The sequence below is a fragment of the Pteropus alecto genome, unplaced genomic scaffold, assembly GCF_000325575.1.
Source record: "Pteropus alecto unplaced genomic scaffold, ASM32557v1 scaffold22, whole genome shotgun sequence".
Taxonomy (NCBI): domain Eukaryota; kingdom Metazoa; phylum Chordata; class Mammalia; order Chiroptera; family Pteropodidae; genus Pteropus; species Pteropus alecto.
In genome coordinates this window covers 22,562,335-22,582,320 of record NW_006434839.1, presented here as the reverse complement: position 1 = coordinate 22,582,320, position 19,986 = coordinate 22,562,335, and the positions used below count along the sequence as shown (strand labels likewise).

The window sequence follows — 19,986 nt, the reverse complement described above, 5'->3', positions numbered from 1 at the left end:
TTTGTGTTTAAATGGATATGCTTTCATTTGTCTTAGGTAAATATCCAGAAATGAGATGGCTATAATCAATTTGTTCATATAGTAGGTGTATACTTAACTTTTAAAGAAACTGCAAAATTGCTTTCAAAAGCAGTTATAGAGTTTTACATTCCCAGCAGAAGTACACGAGAGTTCCAGTTTCTCCAAATCCTCAGGTGTGTAACGGTTTACAGTGGTTTTAATTCCCATTTTCCTGATGAGTAGTGATGTTTAGCTTCTTTAGATGTACTTATTTACCATCTGGATATCTTCTTTGGTAAAGTGTCTGTTTAAATCTTTTGCCTATTTAAAAATAATTGGGTTGCTTTAAATTGGGGCGGGGGTGTGGTGGGGGGAGAAGCCTACCCGTTTTCTTATTGAGTTTGAGAGTTCTTTGTTCTGGATACAAGTACTTATTCAGATACATAAGTCAAAAACATTTTCTCTGTTTGTGGCTTGTCCTTTCATTCTCTTAACAGTCTTTTAAAGAGAAGATTTTTTAATTTTGATGAAGTCCAAGTAATCAATTTGTTCTTTTATAAACTGCTTTTGGTGTCATATCTAAGAAATCTTTCCTAATCAAATGTTACAAAGATTTTCTTTGATGTTTTCTTCTAGAAGTTTTATAACTTCAGGATTTTTTCATTTAGATCTGTGGTCCATTTTGAGTTCATTTATGGTGTGAGGTATAAAATGAAGTTTTTTCCTTTTATACATGGATATCCTATGGTTCCAATGACCATTTATTGAAAAGACTATCCTTTCCATCACGGTTGAAAATTAGCAGCCCAAAAGTTTGGGCCTATTTGTGGACCTTCTGTCTTGACACCAATAATACATTCTCTTGATTATTGAGCTTTAAAATAAATTTTAAGACAAGGTAGTGTTACTCTTTACCATTGTCCTTTTTAAAGGTTTTAGTTATTCTAGGTACTTTGAATTTCCACACAAATCAGAATAAGTTTTTCAAATTCTACAAAAAAGCCTGCTAGGATTTTGATCAAAAATGCACTGACTCTATAGATCAATTTGAGGAAAAATGACATGTTAACAATATTGAGTTTTCCTACCAATAAACATGGTATACATCTCTTTACTTATTTAGGTCTTTAAGTTCTCTCTATAGTTTTCATCAAGAGGTTCTTCCACATCTTTTGTCAGATTTACATTAATTTATATTTATATAGATATGTTCATATATTAAATAAATATTGCATATTTTTATGCTATTATAAATGGCACTGTTTAATTTCTACTTAATTGTGGCTAGTATATATAAATTGATTTTTGTATATTGATGTTATTTTACATATGCAACCTTGCTAAACTCATTTACAACTTGTAGCAGTTTCTCTGTAGCCTCCAAGGAATAAGCTAACAGATGATTAATGTCATTTATGAATAAAGACTGTTTTACTTCTTTCCCATTTGGAGGCCTGTTACTGCTCTTTTCTTTTTATTGTACTGGCTAGAACCCCTATAGCATGCTGATGGAAGGGCTGAGAGTAAATATCCTCATCTTGTTTTAGTTCTAGTTCTTGAGGGAAAAGCATTTTTTGTTTCACTATTAAGTGTGACATTAGCTGTAGGTTTTTTTCAGATACTCTTTTGTCAGGCTGAGGAAACTGCCTTCAATTCCTTCAGAATTTTAATCAGGAAAGAATGTTTGAATTTTTGGGAAATACTTGTCTGTAACTATTGAGATGACCTTTATTAGTGTATTACTCTGGTGAAAGACAGTGTTTTTTGAACATTAAACCAATCTTGTACTCCTGGAATAAACCAAACTTAGCAAAGTTGTATTATCCTTTTTGAAATATTGTTGAATACAATATGCTAAAATTTTATATAAACATTTGTCTGTATTCATGAGGAATACAGTACATAGCCCCCCCTTTTTTTTTTTAATTTCCGTAATGTCTGTCTGGTTTGGTATCCGGGTAACAGCCTCCTAGAATGAGTTGGGAAGTATTCCATCCATTTCAATTTTTTGGATGAGTTTTTTGGATAACTGGTATTACTTTTTCTTTAACTGTCTGGTAGATTTTAATGGTGAAGCCATGGAGGCCAGTAATTTTTTTTGTGGGACAGTTTTTAACTGCCAGTACAAATTCCTTTAATATATTCAGATTTTCTATTTCTTCATCAGTGAGTTTGTTAGTATGTGTCTTCAAAGGAACTTTATATTGCATTCTGTGCTCACAACATAGGTCTAGTCTCCTTTCATCACCATATATTTGACCTCCTTTCCTTCTTCATTCCCGTCTCACTTGTTCCCTCAGGTAACCACCATACTGTTGTCTGTGTCTATGAGTTTGTTACTTTCCGTTTTATATCCCACATGAGTGAAACCAAATAGTTCTTGTCTTCGATCTGACTTACTTCATTAAGCATGATACTCTCAAGATTCATCCATTTTGTCAATATTCGTGGCAATATTTCATCCTTTTCTTTAGGCTGAGGTAGTATCTCATAGTGGTTTGATTTGTATTTTCCTTCTAGCAAATGAAGTTAAGCATCTTTTCATATATGTTGGCTATTTGTATTGTCTTCTTGGGAAATGTGTCTGTTCAGGTCCTCAGCCCACTTTTTAATTGAATTGATTTTTTTTGGTTGTTGAGTTGTAGAAAGTCTTTATATATTTTGGAAAGTATCCCTTTATTGGAGGTACTGTTTGCAAATATCTTTACCCATTTAGTTGGCTGATGATTTCTTTTGCAGTGCAGAAGCTTTTTAGTTTGATGTAGTCCCATTCATTTATTTTTGTTTTTAATTCCCTTGTCTTTGGAGACCAAGTTACATAAGTTTAGTACCTATCTTTTCTTCTATGTATTTTACTGTTCCAGGTCTTATGTATTTAAGTTTTTAATCTGTTTTGAGTTAATTTTTGTATATGGAGTCAATTTCATTCTTTTCCATGTGGCTCTTCAATTTTCCCAACAACATTGATTTAAGAGCCTTTCTTTCTCTCCACTGTAGTTTTTTGATTCCTTAGTTGATAGTTGCCCATTTAGGTATGGTTTTATTTCTGGGCCGTCAATTCTGTTCCATTGATTTGAGTGTCAGTTTTCTGCCAGTATCATATTGTTTTGATTACTGTAGCTTGTAGTATAATTTGAAGTCAGGAATGTGATATCTCTGGCTTTATCCCCCGTCCCCCCATACTTCAGGATTGCTTTCAGCTATCTGGGGTCTTTTGTGGTTCCATACAATTTGAGGATATTTGTTCTATTTCCTTGAAAAATGCTGTTGGAGTTTTGATGGGAACTGCATTAAAAATGCATACTGCTTTAGGCAGTATGGCCATTTTAGCAATGCTGATTTTTCCAATCTGTGAACACAGAATGTCTTTCCATTTCTTTGTGTCTTCTTTAATTTCTTTCAACAAAATCTTGTAGTTTTCAGTGTATAGGTCCTTTACTTCTTTTGCTAAGCTTATTCCTAAGTATTTTATTCTTTTTGTTGCACTTGGCAAATGGGATTCTTTTCTCATTCCTTTTTCGATGTTTCATTGTTAGCATATAAGAATACAATGGATTTTGTACACTGATTTTGTATTCTGAAACTTGAATATATTTGTTTATTGTTTCTAGTAGTTTTTTTGGTGGAATCTTTAGGGTTTTTACATATAAAAACCCTTGGATTTATATATTTTACTTCTTTTCCAATTTGGATGCCTTTTATTTTTCTCACTTGGCTAGGACTTCCAGTACTATAATGAATAACAGTGCTGAGAGTGACATCCTTGTCTTGTTACTGATCTCAGAGATAACTTTCAGTTTTTCACCATTAAGGATGATAGTAGCTGAGGGTTTGTCATAAACAGCCTTAATTATGTTGAAGTACTTTCCTTCTGAACTCTTTTATTAAATGTTTTAATCATAAATGTTGTATATTTTCAAATGCATTTTTTGACATCTATTCACACGATCATGTGATTATCATTTTTTTGTTAATGTGATATATCATACTGATTGATTTGTATATGCTGAAACATCCTTGCATCCCTAGAATGAACGCTACTTGATCATGATGTATTATTTTTTTTAATGTATGGTTGGGTTCAATATGCTAGTATATTGTTTAGAATTTCCACATCTATGTTCATTAGAGATTTGTCTCTAATTTTTTGTATTGCCCTTACTAGTTTTGATATCAGGGTATTGTTGGCCTCATAAAATGAGTTAGGAAGTATTTCCTCTCCAATTGTTTGGAAGAGTTTGATAAGAATAGGTATTGAAATATTCTTTGAATACTTGGTAGAATTCACTAGTGAAGCCATCTGGTCCTGGACTTTTACTTTTTTGGCTTTTTGATGATTGTTTCAATTTCCTTACTGATCAGTCTTTAGATTCTCCAATTCTCATGATTCAATCTAGTAAGAAGTTGTCCATTTCTGATAGTTTATCGAATTTGGCAGCATATAACCTTTCAGGACTATACAGTACTTTTGTATAAGTCCTTTACATTTTTGTGGTGTCCATCTTACCTCTCTTCCTTCATTTCTGATTTTGAGTCTTTTTTTCCTTTGTAATAGCTAGAAGTTTGTCAGTTTTATTAACCTTTTCAAAGAATCATGTCTTTGTTGCATTACTTTTACTACTGTCTTTTTGTTCTCTATTTTGTTTAATTCTGCTCTAATTTTTATTATTTCATTCCTTCTACTGACTTTGGGCTTCATTTGTTTTCTTTTTAGTTTTTAAAGGTGAACTATTAGGTTGAGATTTTTCTTGTTTTTTTTTTTTTGAGGTAGTCCTGTAATTCTATAAACTTCCCTCTTATTACTTTTGCTGCATCCCTCAAATTTTGATATATCATATTACCATTTGCATTTGTCTCTATATATCTTTTGATCTCTTATTTCTTCTTTGACCCAGTCACTCTTAGTAGCATGTTGTTTAATCTCACATATTTGTTTTTTCCATCTTTCTTTTTGCAGTTGATTTCTAATTTCAAAGCATTATGATTAGAAAATATGCTTGGTATGATTTCAATCTTCTTAAATTTATTGATGCTAGTTTTGTGCCCCAACATATGGTCTACCCTTGAGAATGTTCCATGTGCACTACAGAAGAATGCATATTCTGGTGTTCTGAGTTGAAAGGCTCTGTAACTATAGATTATGTCTATTTGTTTTAATTTGTCATTTAAGGCTGAAATTTTCTTATTGATTTTCTCTTTAGATGATCTATTCATGGGGTATTTACTATAATTGTGTTTTTGTCAGTTTCTCTCTTTAGGTCTGTTAGTAATTTTGGTGCTCTCAGGTTGGGTGCATATATATTTACAAGGGTTACGTCTTCCTGATGTATTTTCCCATTTATCATCATAAAATGTCCACCTTTGTCACTTGATATCCTTTTTTATCTTGAAATCTATTTTGTCTGATAAAAGTACAGCTTCACTCACTTTTCTCTGGATACTATTTCGTGGAATACCATCTTCCACCTGTTAACCCTGAGTCTATGTGTGTGTCTGTAGCTGAGATGGATCTCCCGAAGGCAATGTATAGTTGGGTCTCATTTTTCAATCCATCCTGCTACTCTGTGTCTTTTGATTGTTGAGTTCAGTCCATTTACATTTAGGGTAATTATTAATATATGGAGACTTCTTATAGCCATTTTATTGTTTGTTTTTTAGTTGCTGTTTCCATTCTCCCTAACCCCGTGTTTCTGTTTGTTATTTTAGTTTGGTAGTATTCTGTGATCTTTTCCTATGTTATGTGTCTCAGCTCTAGATTTAATTTGTTACCATTAGGTTTATGCGAAAAAAATGTCATTTATACCATAATTGTTTTTCTTCGGATTGCATGTCATTTCTATTCATCTGTGCGAGTTCTGTTTCTCCCCTCTCCACTTAAATTATCTCTTTTTGTGCTGTGTGTTCATTTCCAAATTGCAAAAGCTATTTTATTTTTAAAAATGTTTTCACGTTTAATTTTTGTTATGCCTAAGTGTTTAAGACACTATTCTGAAAAAGTTGCAACTTCCTGAGCCATATGTCATCTTACTCAATTTTGTATCCTTTTGTCTTTTTATTTCAGGTAGAAGTGCTCCTTTCAACATTTCTTGTAATGCAAATTTTGTGGTGATAAATTCCTTCAGCTTTGGTTGTCTGGAAAAATCCTTTATTTCTCCTTCATATCTAAAGTATAACTGTGCTGGATATATTATTCTTGGCTTGTGATTGCTCTCTTTCAATATTTTGAATAGTTCATTCTTAGCTTGTATGGTTTCTTTGAAAAATCCAATGTTAATTTAATGTGGTTTCCATTATAGGGTACAGTCTCCTTTTCCAATGGCTACCTTGAGAATTCTTTGTCATTAACTTTTGACAGTTCTAATCTAAAGTGCCTTGAAGGTTTTTTTTTGGTTTGTTTGTTTGTTTTTTTTTGAATTGAGATAATTAGGTGTTCTGTTAGCTTCTTAGATCCCAGGGTCCAGCTCTTTCTATAAGTTTGGGAAGTTCTCATCTATTACTTGTTTGAATAAGTTTTTTGATTACTTCTCCCGCTCTTCTTCTTCTGTATACCCTTTATTCTTCTGTATCTCTTTCTAATGGAGTCAGATAGTTCTTGGAGAGTCCTTCTATCCGTCAATCCATCTTTCTTTCCTCTCAATTCTCTCCTTCCACCTGAGTCATTTGTAGTCATCTATCTTCAAGATCACTAATTCTTTCTACCATCTGGTCTGTTCTATTTCCTAAGCTCTCTCATTCTTCATCTCATTTATTTCTTTAGCTCTAGAAGTTCTGTTTGGTTCCTTTAAATAGTTTCAATTTCTTTGGTAAAGTAACCTTTTGTTTGCTGATTTTATTCCTGAGCAACAAACTACCTTTGTGAGTTTTCTTCTATCTCTTGAAGTTTCTCATGTATCTTTTATTTTCAGAATTGTCATCTTTAATTGTCTGTCATTTAAATCACAACCTTCCAGGACTCTGAGTTTATTTTTTGGAGATTTTTCATTTTCTTTCTGAACTATCTTGTTACCTTGGTTAGTCATGGTACTTGATGGATTTTTTTTTTTTTCCTCTGCTTTTTAAACTACTAGTTGCCTTTATCTCTGCTCAGCAGGTTGGTAAGTAGAGCTCTTTCTTGTGTTTACTAGTATATGTTGCTATAGTGCAAGTTTTAGTTTTCTCTTACGTGTACTACTGGGAATTCTGGGATCTCTGTGGGGTGGTGTTGCCTCAGCCTGAAAACTGCCCCATATTCCCTGGGAGGTGGGCATCCCTTACAACCAGTTTGCCTTGGTCTCAGGGCACCACCCTTGTGAAGGTGTGTGATGGGTGATGGTGTCCCCAGCCTGTGAATTCCTGGCGCTCTCTCCTGCAACCAGAACCACCAGCACCAACCATACTATAAAAAGGTATCTCAGCTGCCTCTACTAGGTTCCAAAGTGACAGGTGGGAGAGGGTTGGACAGGGGAGGTGGCCTGGCATCTGTGGGCTTTGTTCTCTTCACTGGGTTCAGCGCGATGAGTGCAGGGCACTCTAGCTTGAATGTTGCTTCTGCCCCTTGGCAACCTGCATATATTGCTACAGAATTTGCTGGAACCAGCTATAAGATGGTGTTGGGGAAGACTCATCCCTCTGCAGCTATTCACTTTGCCCAGTGGGTGCTGCACCTGACCCCTCCACTGCTACCACATTCACTGAAGCCAAGGCCAGTGCTGGAATATATCTGTGGCTCTGGTCTTTGTCCTTCCCCATATCATGTGTCTTGCGCTCACTACTAGAGGCCCACCTTCAGATGTCTCAATGTGCAGATCTCTCAGATATGTTTATGTGTTGAGCAGGGACTCCTTTATTGAATTATGGTTGTCCAACCTATTGTATCTTTAAGGGTAGAGACCAAGAGGTTTTCTCACACTGCCATCAATCTCAATTTTCCCTTTTTTTCTGAAAGTTTTCTATTTCATTTAATTTAGATCAAATTTCTGCTGATACTTATTTTCTGTTTTTTTTTTTTTTTTTTTTTATGCTGGAAAGTTGCTCTCATTGCTTTAAGACACTTCTTATTTTCTAATAAAGGTGTTTAGTATTGAAAAATTTTCCCTAAATACTACTTTATTAACATATTAGGCATGTTGGTCTCTTATGTTTTATCTTCATTCCAAAATGTAGTCCAATTGTCCTGGTGAGTTCTTTAAGTAATGTTTTAATTGTTTGATCAATTATTGAGATATTGAAATCTCCAACTATATATAATTATTATAATTTGCTTAATGAGAAGGTGTGTAAATGTCTCCAACTATAATTTTACAAATGTCTATTTCTCCTTGCTAGTTTATCAGTTTTTGTTTTATGTATTTTGAAGTTGTTATTAGGCGCATAAATGTTTAGGATTGAGCTGTACTCTGATGAATTAATCTTTTTATCATTATGAAATAACCATTTTTTTTATTAGTTTCAAGTATAATTACATTGGTTATATATTTATATAGTTTATGAAATGATCCCCCAATTGCTTTCTCTCCTCTGACTCTACATCTAGCCATTACATTAATGCTAACTGCATTCCCTATGCCGTGCTCCCCATTCCTGTGACCATCTATCGACTACTAATTCGTACTTATTTAACCCTTCACCCCCTCCTAACTTCCCTCCCCTCTGGCTGTTACACTGTCCTCTGTAAGTCTGTTTTTGACTAGTTTGTTCTTTTTGTTCCTTAGATTCTGCATATAAGTGAAATCATATGGTACTTATCTTTCTCTGTCTGACTTATTTCACTCAGCCTAATAACCTCTAGGTCTATCCACGTCATTGCAGATGGTAGAATTTCATATTTTTTATGGCTGAGTAATATTCCACTGTGTATATATGTGCTTCTTCTTTATCTAATCATCTGTTGATGGGTATTTAGGTTACTTCCACATCTTGGCTATTGTAAATTGTGCTGCCATGAATATTGGGGTGCACAGATCTTTAAAAATTATTGTTTTGGTTTTCTTTAGATAAATATCAAGAAGTGCAATTGCTGAGTCCAAAGATATATCCATTTTTAATTTTCTGAGAAACCTACAGACTGTTTTCCATAGTGGCTGTACCAATTTGCAATCCCACCAACAGTGTATGAGGGATCCCTTTTCTCCACATCCTCGCCAACACTTGTTCTTTAATTTATTGCTGATAGCCATTCTGACAAATGAGGTGATATCTCATTGTGGTTTTAATTTTTATTTCTCTGATGATTAGTGACCTTGAACATCTCTTCATATGTCAATTGGGCCATCTGTATTTCCTCTTTTGAGAAATATATTCATGTCTTCTGCCCAGTTTTTAATTGGATTATTTGCTCTTTTTGAAATTACCATCTTTATTGCTATTAATATTCTGTTATGACAATCACTTTGTCTGAATACAGCTACACCAGCTTTCTTTTGTCCATCCTCTTGCTTTTAATCTGTATGTTTATGATTAAAGTGCATTTCTTATATGAAGCATATATTTGTGTATTGCGTTTTTATCCAATCTGACAATCTCTGCCTTTTAATTGGGGCATTTGAGCCATAGGGATTTAAGGTGATTATTGATACACTTAAGTTTAAATCTGTAATCTTGTTATTTATTTTCTATTTGTCCCATCTGTTCACTGTTTCCTTTCTTCTGTTTTTTTCCAATTTGGGGTTTAACTGAATTTCTTTATGATTTCATTTTATCTTCTTTATTGGCTTATTAACTATAACTGTTTTGTTACTTCACTGGTTGCTTTAAGATTTATAATATACATCTTTAATGTATCATAATCTACCTTCAAATAATATTTCACCATTTCATGTATACATAAGAACCTTAAAACAGTATATTTCCATTTCTCCTTTCTCATTCTCATTCTTTGTATTATTGTTGTCATATTTTGCCTTCATTTTTGAAAGATATTTTCGCTAGGTGTGGGATTCTAGGTGACAAATTTTATTTTTCAGTACTTTAACATGTCTTTTTTCTTTTTTTAAAAAATCCTGTGGCTGCTTTAAAGATTTCCTTTTACAATATTTTTTCAGGGGGAGTTTGATTACATGTTCCTTGGTGTAGTTTTTTTGGTGCTTGGGGTTTGTTGAGCTTCTTGGATTTGCAGACTTGTAGCTTTTATTAAACTTGGAAAATCACACACCTCCCCGCCCCCCATTTGGGAAGACACTCCAATTATGCTTATATTTGGCCACTTGATATTGTTTCACTGCTCGCTGATGCTCTTACATTTTAAAAATTATCTTTTCTTTGTTTAATTTTGGGTATTTTCTATTGCCATGTTTTCAATTTAACTTATGCAATATTTAATATATCATTAATTTCATCTAGTTTGTTTCTTATCATACTTTGTAGTAATCCATCTCTAGAAGTTAGATTTGCATATTTTAAAATATCTTCCATGTATCTACTTAACTTCTTGTAACTATGGAATATAGTCATAGTTCCCTTAATGTCCTTGTTTTCTAATTTTAACATCTGTGTCAGTTCAGGGTTGTTCTCTGTGGGCTGATTTACATTCTCACTGTGGGTCTTATTTTCTTGTTTCTTTACATGGCTAGTTACTTCTTTATTGATGCCAGACACGATGAATGCTGGATGGCTTTGCATTGTTATATACATATTCTTGAGCTTTTTTCCTGGGATGTAATTTACCTAGAGACAGTTTGATATTCTTGTGTCTTGCTTTAAAGATTTGTTAGGTGGGACTGGAGCAGTTTTCATTGTAAGGCTACTTATTCTCCACCAGTAAGACAAAGCTCTTATGTGTACTCTACCCAATGTATTGTGATTCTTGAGGATTCCAGTGTGGCTGGTGGGAACAGTTACTATTTCTAGCCTGTGTGAGTGCCAAGCACTAAAATCTCTGGCCCTTCCACATGGTGCTTCCTTCAGACTCATGTAGTTTTCTCACACATGTATTGATCTGTATTCACCTGTGTACTCAAGGAGGACTCTGCAAATCTGAAGTTTTCCCTCTGTGCAGCGCTCATATCTTTGATAGTCTGTCCTAGGAACCCCAGCTGTCTTGGTCTCCCAGGATTCTGAGCTCTGCCTCCACAACTCAGGGTATCAGCTGGGCTCGGGGTTCTCTCTTTGTGCCAAGTCCTAGAAACTATCTGAAGGCTATATACTGATGCAATTGTAGGGCTCATGTTATTTGTTTATACTCGAATAGGGAACACCAACCTTCATTACCTGATGTTCAGTGTCTTGTAAACTACTGTGAATATTTTGTTCACATTTTTTGTGTGTTTCGGGCAGGGGAAAGAGAATCAGTCTGGTCTGTGTTATTCAATCTTGGCTGTAAGTACGTCTCTCCTCTTTGTTTTAATTACAGAGTTCTGGAACTGTGAAAGTCTGATTCCACTACTAAACTTATGTATGGCAGGTGTTTTGCCTTCTCTAGTGACTTTACAGTTTAAAGTTTATAGCCTTATCTGTAAAAAAAATTAAATATTTTAAGAATAACATGTGAACCTGAAGTTGAGAGCAAATATTCATCATTGCTCAGCAGCCCCTAAGGACATTTCTAATTTATATCTTGAGGAAAGAAGGAAAGAGCCACCTATACTTTAAAACTGTAACTCCAGATGGCAAAAGGAATTCTCTGCAGTAATAAGCTAAGAACAGCAGTTTTACCATGAAGCAAACATCTGTCTATCTTTAGGAAGTAGATTCAAAAGTAATGGTGTTAGAATTTTCTTGTTCCTCAATGTCAATCACATAGATTTAAACTAAACAGTCATACTCATCAAAATTAAAGATTTACATAAAAGTTGAATGTTCTAGATGTCAGAAACATGGCCGAGTAAGAGATGCCCCTAGATCTCTCCCCTTGAAACAACAATAAGCTGAACATCTAAAATTTAACCCCAAACACCTAACCTTCACACGAGCACGTCTGAGTGTGGAATCTTCACATAAGAGCTACCACAGGTCAGAACCCAGGGAGTTGGGTGGTAGACTAAGAGAAAAAAGAAGCTGCCTCTTACAGCTGGAGCTCACTTGAGGAGGAAGGGGAGAGGAGAAGGTGCGGTGGGTTCCCTGAACAACCCTGTCTGAGAGAGCTGTGAGCTCCACACAGCAGCAGTGCCCAAGGATCAGGGCAGAAAACAGAGAAGAGAGGAAGGCAGAGAAGCAACAGCGGATTATTATCAGCCACGGTTGCAAAACGCAAGGCTAAGCCACAGCCCCCATTCTCCAACCTGAAGGGCCCTGTCCACCATATCTTCCAAGAAAGAACACAGCAAAACCCCAAGGGAATCTGAGGAAAGGCTGCCGAAACTGTTGCTAACACTGACAAGAGCTGAGACTGAGGGTAGCGAATGTGACTGAATATTTATAAGAAAAAAAGAAGCATATTAAGACTTTATATAAAACAGGGGTCCAAGAGACTTAGATGCCACCTACTGGAAAACTAAAGAAAAATGCCATCTTAACAACAGGCTAAAGAGAGACCTTTATACAATAAATCTTTCTGGAAAAAGAACAGAATAGACTTCCATTAATGACCAGGCAGAGAAATACTCCATTAAACACCATGAACAACCAAGGTGACAAGGCAGCTCAGAAAGAAAGAAAAAAATCTCCAGAACATAAACATAAGCTTAAAGACATAGAAATATGAGACTTAAATGACAGAGAATTCAGGATGGTACTTCTAAAAAACTCAATGAGATCCAAAATAATTCATATTGACAATACCAGGAATTGAAAGAACAACTAGATGAGCAGAATGAGATTTACAGCAAGGAGATTGAAATCCTCAAAAAGAACCAAATAGAACTTATGGAGATAAAAAAGGAACTAGCAAGCTTTGGAAAGAGTCAACCAAATGGAGGAAAGAATCAGTGATGAAGACAGAAATCTAGAAATAAATCAGAAGGAAGAATAGAGAAACCAAGAATAAAAAATAATTGAAGAAGAATACAAGAACTAGCTGATACCATCAGGAAAGAAAACATAAGAATAATGGGCATTCTCAAAGGGTAAGAAAAGGAGCAGGGATTAGAAAGAATTTTCAGACAAATAGTTGATGAGAATTTTCCAAATCTAAGGAATGAACTGGAGCTTGGATTCAAGAAAAGTCAACAGAATACCCAATTATCTCAACCCCAAAAGGCCTTCTTCAAGACATTGTATTAAAATTATCAAAAATCAATGACAAAGAAAGAATTCTCAGGGCAGCCAGGGAAAAGAAGGTAGTAACCTACAGAGGAAAACCTATTAGATCATCATTGGACTTCTCACCACAAACCTTACAAGCCAGAAAGGAGTGGAATCAAATATTCAAACTATCAAATAAAAGGAACTACCAGCCAAGAATGATGTATCCAGCTAAGCTCTCCTTTGGATATGAAAGAGAAATAAAGACCTTTCTAGACAAAAATTGAGAGAATTCTCCACTTAGAAGCCTGTATTACAAGAAATACTGAAATGGGTCATTCACCTAAAACAAAATGACAAAAAAAGCCCCCACAAAAACATAACGATGAGTAAGGCAACTAACAGGCAGACAGGAGCAGAGGAGTGCAACCCTTAAGAAAAACAGGGCATTAAAAACATAAACAATAAAAGAGATTTGCTATTGCAAGATAGTAATGAACGTTCAGCAAACATAGGGACAAATTCAGACAAAAATAATAGAAAAGGGGAAGATTCAAAGATCCAAATTCACAAAGAGGAATGGAGATAAGGCACAGGCAGAAGAAAATGGACTACTATATATACATACATACATACATACATATACATATTTACATATATGTATAGTCTATCCTCTACATATTTGTAATGGTAAGCACATGCCAAAGATTCGGAACTAAAGTATATAACATAACAAGAATGACCAAAGGAAAAATCTGCTAAACTCAACCAAAAAAGAAAGAAACAAACAACAACAAAAAAAGACACACAAGGACTAAGCAGCTATTAGAAACACCGAGCTACTAGAAAGCAAAAGATAAAATGGCTGTAAGACCTCATACTTCAATAATCATCCTAAATGTAAATGGACTGAACTCACCAATAAAAAGGCAGAGTTGCAGATTGAATCAAAAAATAAAACCCAACCATATGCTGCCCTCAGGAGACACATCTCAGCTCCAAAGACAAATACAGACTCAAAGTGAAAGGGTGGAAAATGATATTTCAAGTAAATGGCATTCAGAGAAAAGTGGGAGTAGCAGTACCAATATCGGAAGAAACAGACATCAAAATCAAAAAGGTAAAGAAAGATACTGAGGGACACTTCATAATGATAAAGGGAATCATACTCCAAGAAGACATAACACTTAATGTCTAGGCTTCCAATCAGGGAACCCTGAAATATATAAAGAAATTACTAACAGAAGTAAAGGGAGAAAAAGACCAAAACAGTATCTTAGTAGGGGATCTAAATAACCCACTGTCAGAAATGGACAGATCATCCAAACAGAAAATCAATAAGGAAGTAACATCCTGAAATGACACATTAGACTAACTGGACATAATTGACATTTACAGAGCCTTTGATCCCAAAAGAGCTGCATATACATTCTCTAGTGCACATGGAACATTCTCAAGGATTGAACACATACTGGGACACAGAGATAGCCTCAACAAATATCAGGGGGATGAAATCATACCAACCATATTCTCTGATCATAATACTTTGAACCTAGAGATCAATTGTTAAAAGAAAGTGAGAAGAACCACAAATACATGGAGATTAAACAACATGCTACTGAAGAATGACTGGGTCAGAGAAGAAATAAAAAGAGAGATCAAGAGATACAGAGAAATGAATTGATAGTACAACATATCAAAACTTTTGGGATACGACAGAAGTGGTCATAAGAGGAAAGTTCCTATCATTACAAGCCCATCTCCAGAAACAAGAACGAGACTAAATAAACAACCTAACGCTTCATCTTAAAAACTAAAGAAACAAATAGAGACTAAAATCAGCAGAAGGAAACAAATAATTAATATTAGAGCAGAATGAAATGAAATTGAAAACAAAAAAAAAACACAATAGAAAAAATAAATGCAACAAAGAGCTGGTTCTTTGAGAAGGATAATAAAATTGACAACTCCCTGGCTAGACTCATTAAAGAAAAAAGAGAAAGGACACAAATAAACAAAATCAGGGATAAGGAAGGGGAAATTATGACAGATAAGGCAGAAATATAAAGGATCATATAAGAATACTCTAAAAAATATATAACACTTAATTTAATAACCTAGAAGAAACAGAGAAGTACTTAGAAATGCAACCTTCCTAGACTGAATCAAGAACTAGAAAATCTAAATAGACCGACCAGCAGTATGGAAACTGAAACAATCATCAAAAACCTACCAAAAAGTAAAAGTATAGGACCAGATGGCCTCACCAGTGAATTCTACCAAACATTCAAAGTAGATTTAATACCTATTCTCCTTGAACTCTTCCAAAAAATCGAAGAGGAGGCAATACTTCCTAATTGATTTTATAAGGCCAATATTGCCAAAACCTAGTAAAGATAACATAAAAAAAGAAAACTACAGACAAATATCTCTCATGAATACAGATGCAAAAATCCTAAATAAAATATCAGCAAACCGAATACAGCAACATAATAAAAAGATTATACACCACAATCAAGTGGGCTCCATCCCAGGGGCACAGTGATGGTTCAACATACGCAAATCATTAATGTGATACATCACATAAACAAATTAAAAAATAAGAATCATCTGATCATATCAACAGATGAAGAAAAAGCCTTCGACAAGATCCAGCATATATTTATGATCAAAACACTTAACAAAATTGGTTTAGAAGTAAAGTATCTTAACATAATAAGGCCATATATGACAAAACCTCAGCCAACATTATACTTCTTGGTGAATAACTAAAATCCTTCTCTCTAAGATCAGGAATAAGACAAGGCTGTCTGCTATTGCCATTGTTCTTCAATATAACATTGGCGGTCCTAGTGAGTGTAATCAGGCAAGAGAAAGATACAAAAGGCATCCCAATAGGAAACGAAGAAGTCAAACTGTCACTATTTGCAGATGATGATTCTCTATACATAAAACCCTAAAGATTCCACAAGAACACTACTAGAAACAATAAGCAAATACAGTACAGTTTCTAGATAGAAAATCAATGTTCAAAAATCCATAGCATTTGTATACTCTAATAATGAACTGTCAGAAAAAGAAGTGGAAAAAAATAATTCCTATTAAAATTTCAACAAAAGAATAAAATAACTGGGAATAAATTTAATGAAACATGTGAAGGACCTATATAATGAAAACTATAAGACCCTTTATTAAAAAAAAAAAGGAAGATAGAAAGAAATGGAAAGATATTCCATGTTCTTGGATTGGAAGAATCAACATAGTTAAAATGACCTTATTACCTAAAGCATTATACAGATTTAATGTAATCCCCATCAAAATCCAAACAGAAATTTTTAAAGAAATGGAACAAAAAATCATCAGATTTGTATGAAAGCTTTGCAAAAGACCTCAAATCGCCAAAGCCATCCTCAAAAAAAAGAACAAGGCTGGAGGCATCACTCTGCCCGACTTCAAATTTTACTACAAAGCGACAGTAATCAAAACAGCATGGTATTGGCAGAATAACAGACACACAGACCAGTGGAACAGAATCAAGAGTCTAGAATAAAATCCATGTTTATATGGGCAAATAATTTTCAACAAAAGAGCCAAAAACATATAGTGAAGAAAGCAAAGCCTCTTTAATAAATGGTGCTGGGAAAACTGGAAAGCCACTTGCAAAAGAATGAAACTAGATTGTTGTCTATCACTACACACCAAAATTAACTCAAAATGGATTAAGGACCTAGATGTAAGACCTGAAACTATAAATTACATAGTAGAAACAGAGGAACTAAACTCAAGGACTTGGATTTTATGAATTTGGCCTCAAAGGCAAGGGAAATAAAAGCCAAAATTAATGAATGAGACTACATCAAACCAAAAAGCTTCTGCACAGCAAAAGAAACTGTCAACAAAGGAAAGAGACATCTATCCGAATGGGAGAAGAAATTTGCAAGCAATGCATCTATAAGGGCCTAATATACAAAATATACAAAGAATTCATAGCACTCAATAACAACAAAAAAACAAACTAATTTAAAACTGGGCAGAGGATCTGAAGAGACACTTCTCCCTAGAGGACATACAAATGGCCAACGGATATATGAAAAGATGTTCCACATCGCTATCTATTAGGGAAATGTAAATCAAAACCACGATGAGATACCGTCTCACACCTGTTAGAATAGCTATAATCAACAGGTCAAGTAATAATAAATGTTGGAGAGGATGCAGAGAAAAAGGAACCCTCATACACTGATGGTGGGAGTGGAAATTGGTATAGCCACTCTGGAAAACAGTATGGAGGTTTCTCGACAAACTAAGAATTGATCTACCATATGATCCACCAATCCCTCTACTGGGTATTTATTGCAAAGACTTGAAAACCCATATCCGAAAAGATATTTGCACACTGATGTTCATAGCAGCACTGTTCACTGTGGCCAGGACATGGAAGCAAATGAAGTGTCTTACGATAGATGATTGGATAAAGAAGCTGTGGTACATATATACAATGGGATATTACTCAGCCATAAGTAGAGATGAAACATTGCCATTTGCAACAATGTGGATGGACCTCGAGATAATAATGCTAAGTGCAATAAGCCAGACAGAAAAAATGGAAAATCACATATCACTTATATGTGGGATATAAACCTAAAAGCAACAAACGAACAGGACAAATAAACAGGACTCATGGCCAAGGATAATAGACTAGTGGTTACCAGAAGGAAGCGGGGAGAAAGAGGTAGATGGTGGGAAAAGGGTCAAATATGTGGTAACAGAAAGAAATCTAACTATGGGCTGTCAACACACAATGCAATATATATACATGCCTTAGTGCTAAACTGTACAGCTGAAACTTTCTGGATTTCATTAACCAATGTCACCATAAAAAAAAAAAAAAGTTGAATGTTTATGTAGAAATATTTTAACAATAACAGCAATTACTTCATTCGCATTCACTATGTAACTAGTACTTCGCTATGTGCTTTAAATATTTCTTCTTGTGTAAACATTACGACAACCTTATGAAGTATGGTGCACTACTAACTTCATTATAAACATTACATAGATGAGTAAACTGAGGCTGAGATTCAAATTTATGTTAAAAGTAAGATTACATTCTTTTATTCAAAAAGTACTTACTGATTACTTAATATACAAGGCATGCTTCTGGGTGCTGGGAAGATAGCAGTGTGGAAAACAAAATTCCTAATCCAAAGCATTTATACTCTAACGTACAGTCTCTTTATAACAATAAAAAAGCGATTTGTAAATTGCGTACCTGGTGTTACATCAAAAGTAAAATGGCAAACCAATTTATGTCAATAAAAATCATCTAATTTCAAAAGTAAAGGAAACATTCTGTGTACAGGTAAGCAGTTTCATGTACTAAGTACAACAAATAGCTGGGACTTAATAAAATTTTGGTTGACTCCAGCACTTTTGTTCTTTCCACTATTCCATAATGGCTCTATATCATAACACATTTCAGTAAGAGATACATTAAAAAAAAATCCAAACAAAAAGCCCAAACACTACAGCTATCTGGAAATCTCTGCAATCTACTAAAGTTTCCAGACTACGACAATAGATGATAAACAGGGAAGAAAAATAGCAAAAATAAAAATATGGTACTGGTCAAGTTAACCAAACGCTCAAAAATTTGGTTAACCAAATGCTCAAAAAATTTCATGTAATATACATTTAGTTTCAAATAGAAAAAATCTCTTATCAAGTTACAATAGTAAATATATTTGCTACTTCAGGAATGTAAAGAGTGCTTTTCCTTTGTAAATATACATGTAAATTATTCAAATATCAAAACAAAACATAATTATGCATACCTCTACAGCAGGTACAATGTCTATGCCAACAGTTAGAAATTCTTCAAACTTCAGAAAGGGGTTAAAGCAGCTGCCAACATCAAGTAATCTGATCTTTCCTGAGGTTTGTAGCAACCTAAAAACAGATTATTTTGTTTTATAAAAAAGCAGAATGAATATAAAGTTCAAACATTTGAGAATAAAAAATGTCATATAGATTACTGGCTCTAACTTTTTGGTCTCGGGATTCCTTTAACACATTTAAAAATTACTGAGGGTCTTAAAGAGCTTTGTTTATATAGGTTATATCTGTCAATAATATTATATTTGAAATTAAAACTGAATAGTTTAAAAAACATTAATTCACTCATAAAGTATATGTTACTGTAAATTATATATTTTTAATGAAAAATCTATATTAAAGAGAGTGAAAAATGAGGTGTGGTTTTACATTTTTTCAAGTCTCTTTAATGGCTGGCTTAAAAGAAGACTGATGGAATCTCACATCTGTTTTTGCATACAAGCTATTCCAACTTCGTGTACCATGTAGTCTCTAGAAAACTACACTCTACACTCATGAGAGAATGAGAGTTAAAAAGGCAAATGACATGTTAGTATTACTGTGAAAATAATTTCTCCCCTACAGAGATCCCGAAGGGGTCTTGGATCTCCAGACCACACTTTGAAAATTGTCTTTAGAGATAAAAAAATCCATTAACAAATCAATTCTCAGTAGTCAATATAACAATATCTTTGTACTTTGACTTGATGATTTAAAAGGATTGAAGAAAAAAACAAATAGAATATTTTTTAAGTTATGAAAAAATTTTATTTTTATTTAAGAGCTTTCTTCATGTCCAAAAACACGGGAAAAAATGAAGGTGAACAAAACCAGAAATGAACATATTTTAAAGTTGGTCAAATGCAACTAATATGGCTCTACATGACAGCAAGGATGAAGGAAAACAGCAGACTTGCTGGTTGGAAGCCTCTGGTCCTAATGCTGATAGCAAAACAATAATAAAAATCAATTTCAGATGTATGTCATTGTCACTGAAGTTAAGATAATTTTCTTTAA

General features: G+C 34.1%; 1 protein-coding gene across 1 annotated transcript in view; it reads right to left on the bottom strand.

The window, feature by feature from the left end:
• BMT2 (base methyltransferase of 25S rRNA 2 homolog) overlaps positions 1-19,986 on the bottom strand; it is a 109,534-nt gene that overhangs the window by 4,573 nt on the left and 84,975 nt on the right. The window contains exon 4 of the mRNA XM_006910615.3: positions 18,930-19,044. Within this exon, the coding sequence (XP_006910677.1) occupies positions 18,930-19,044 (115 nt within the window). The remainder of the gene's footprint in view (positions 1-18,929; positions 19,045-19,986) is intronic.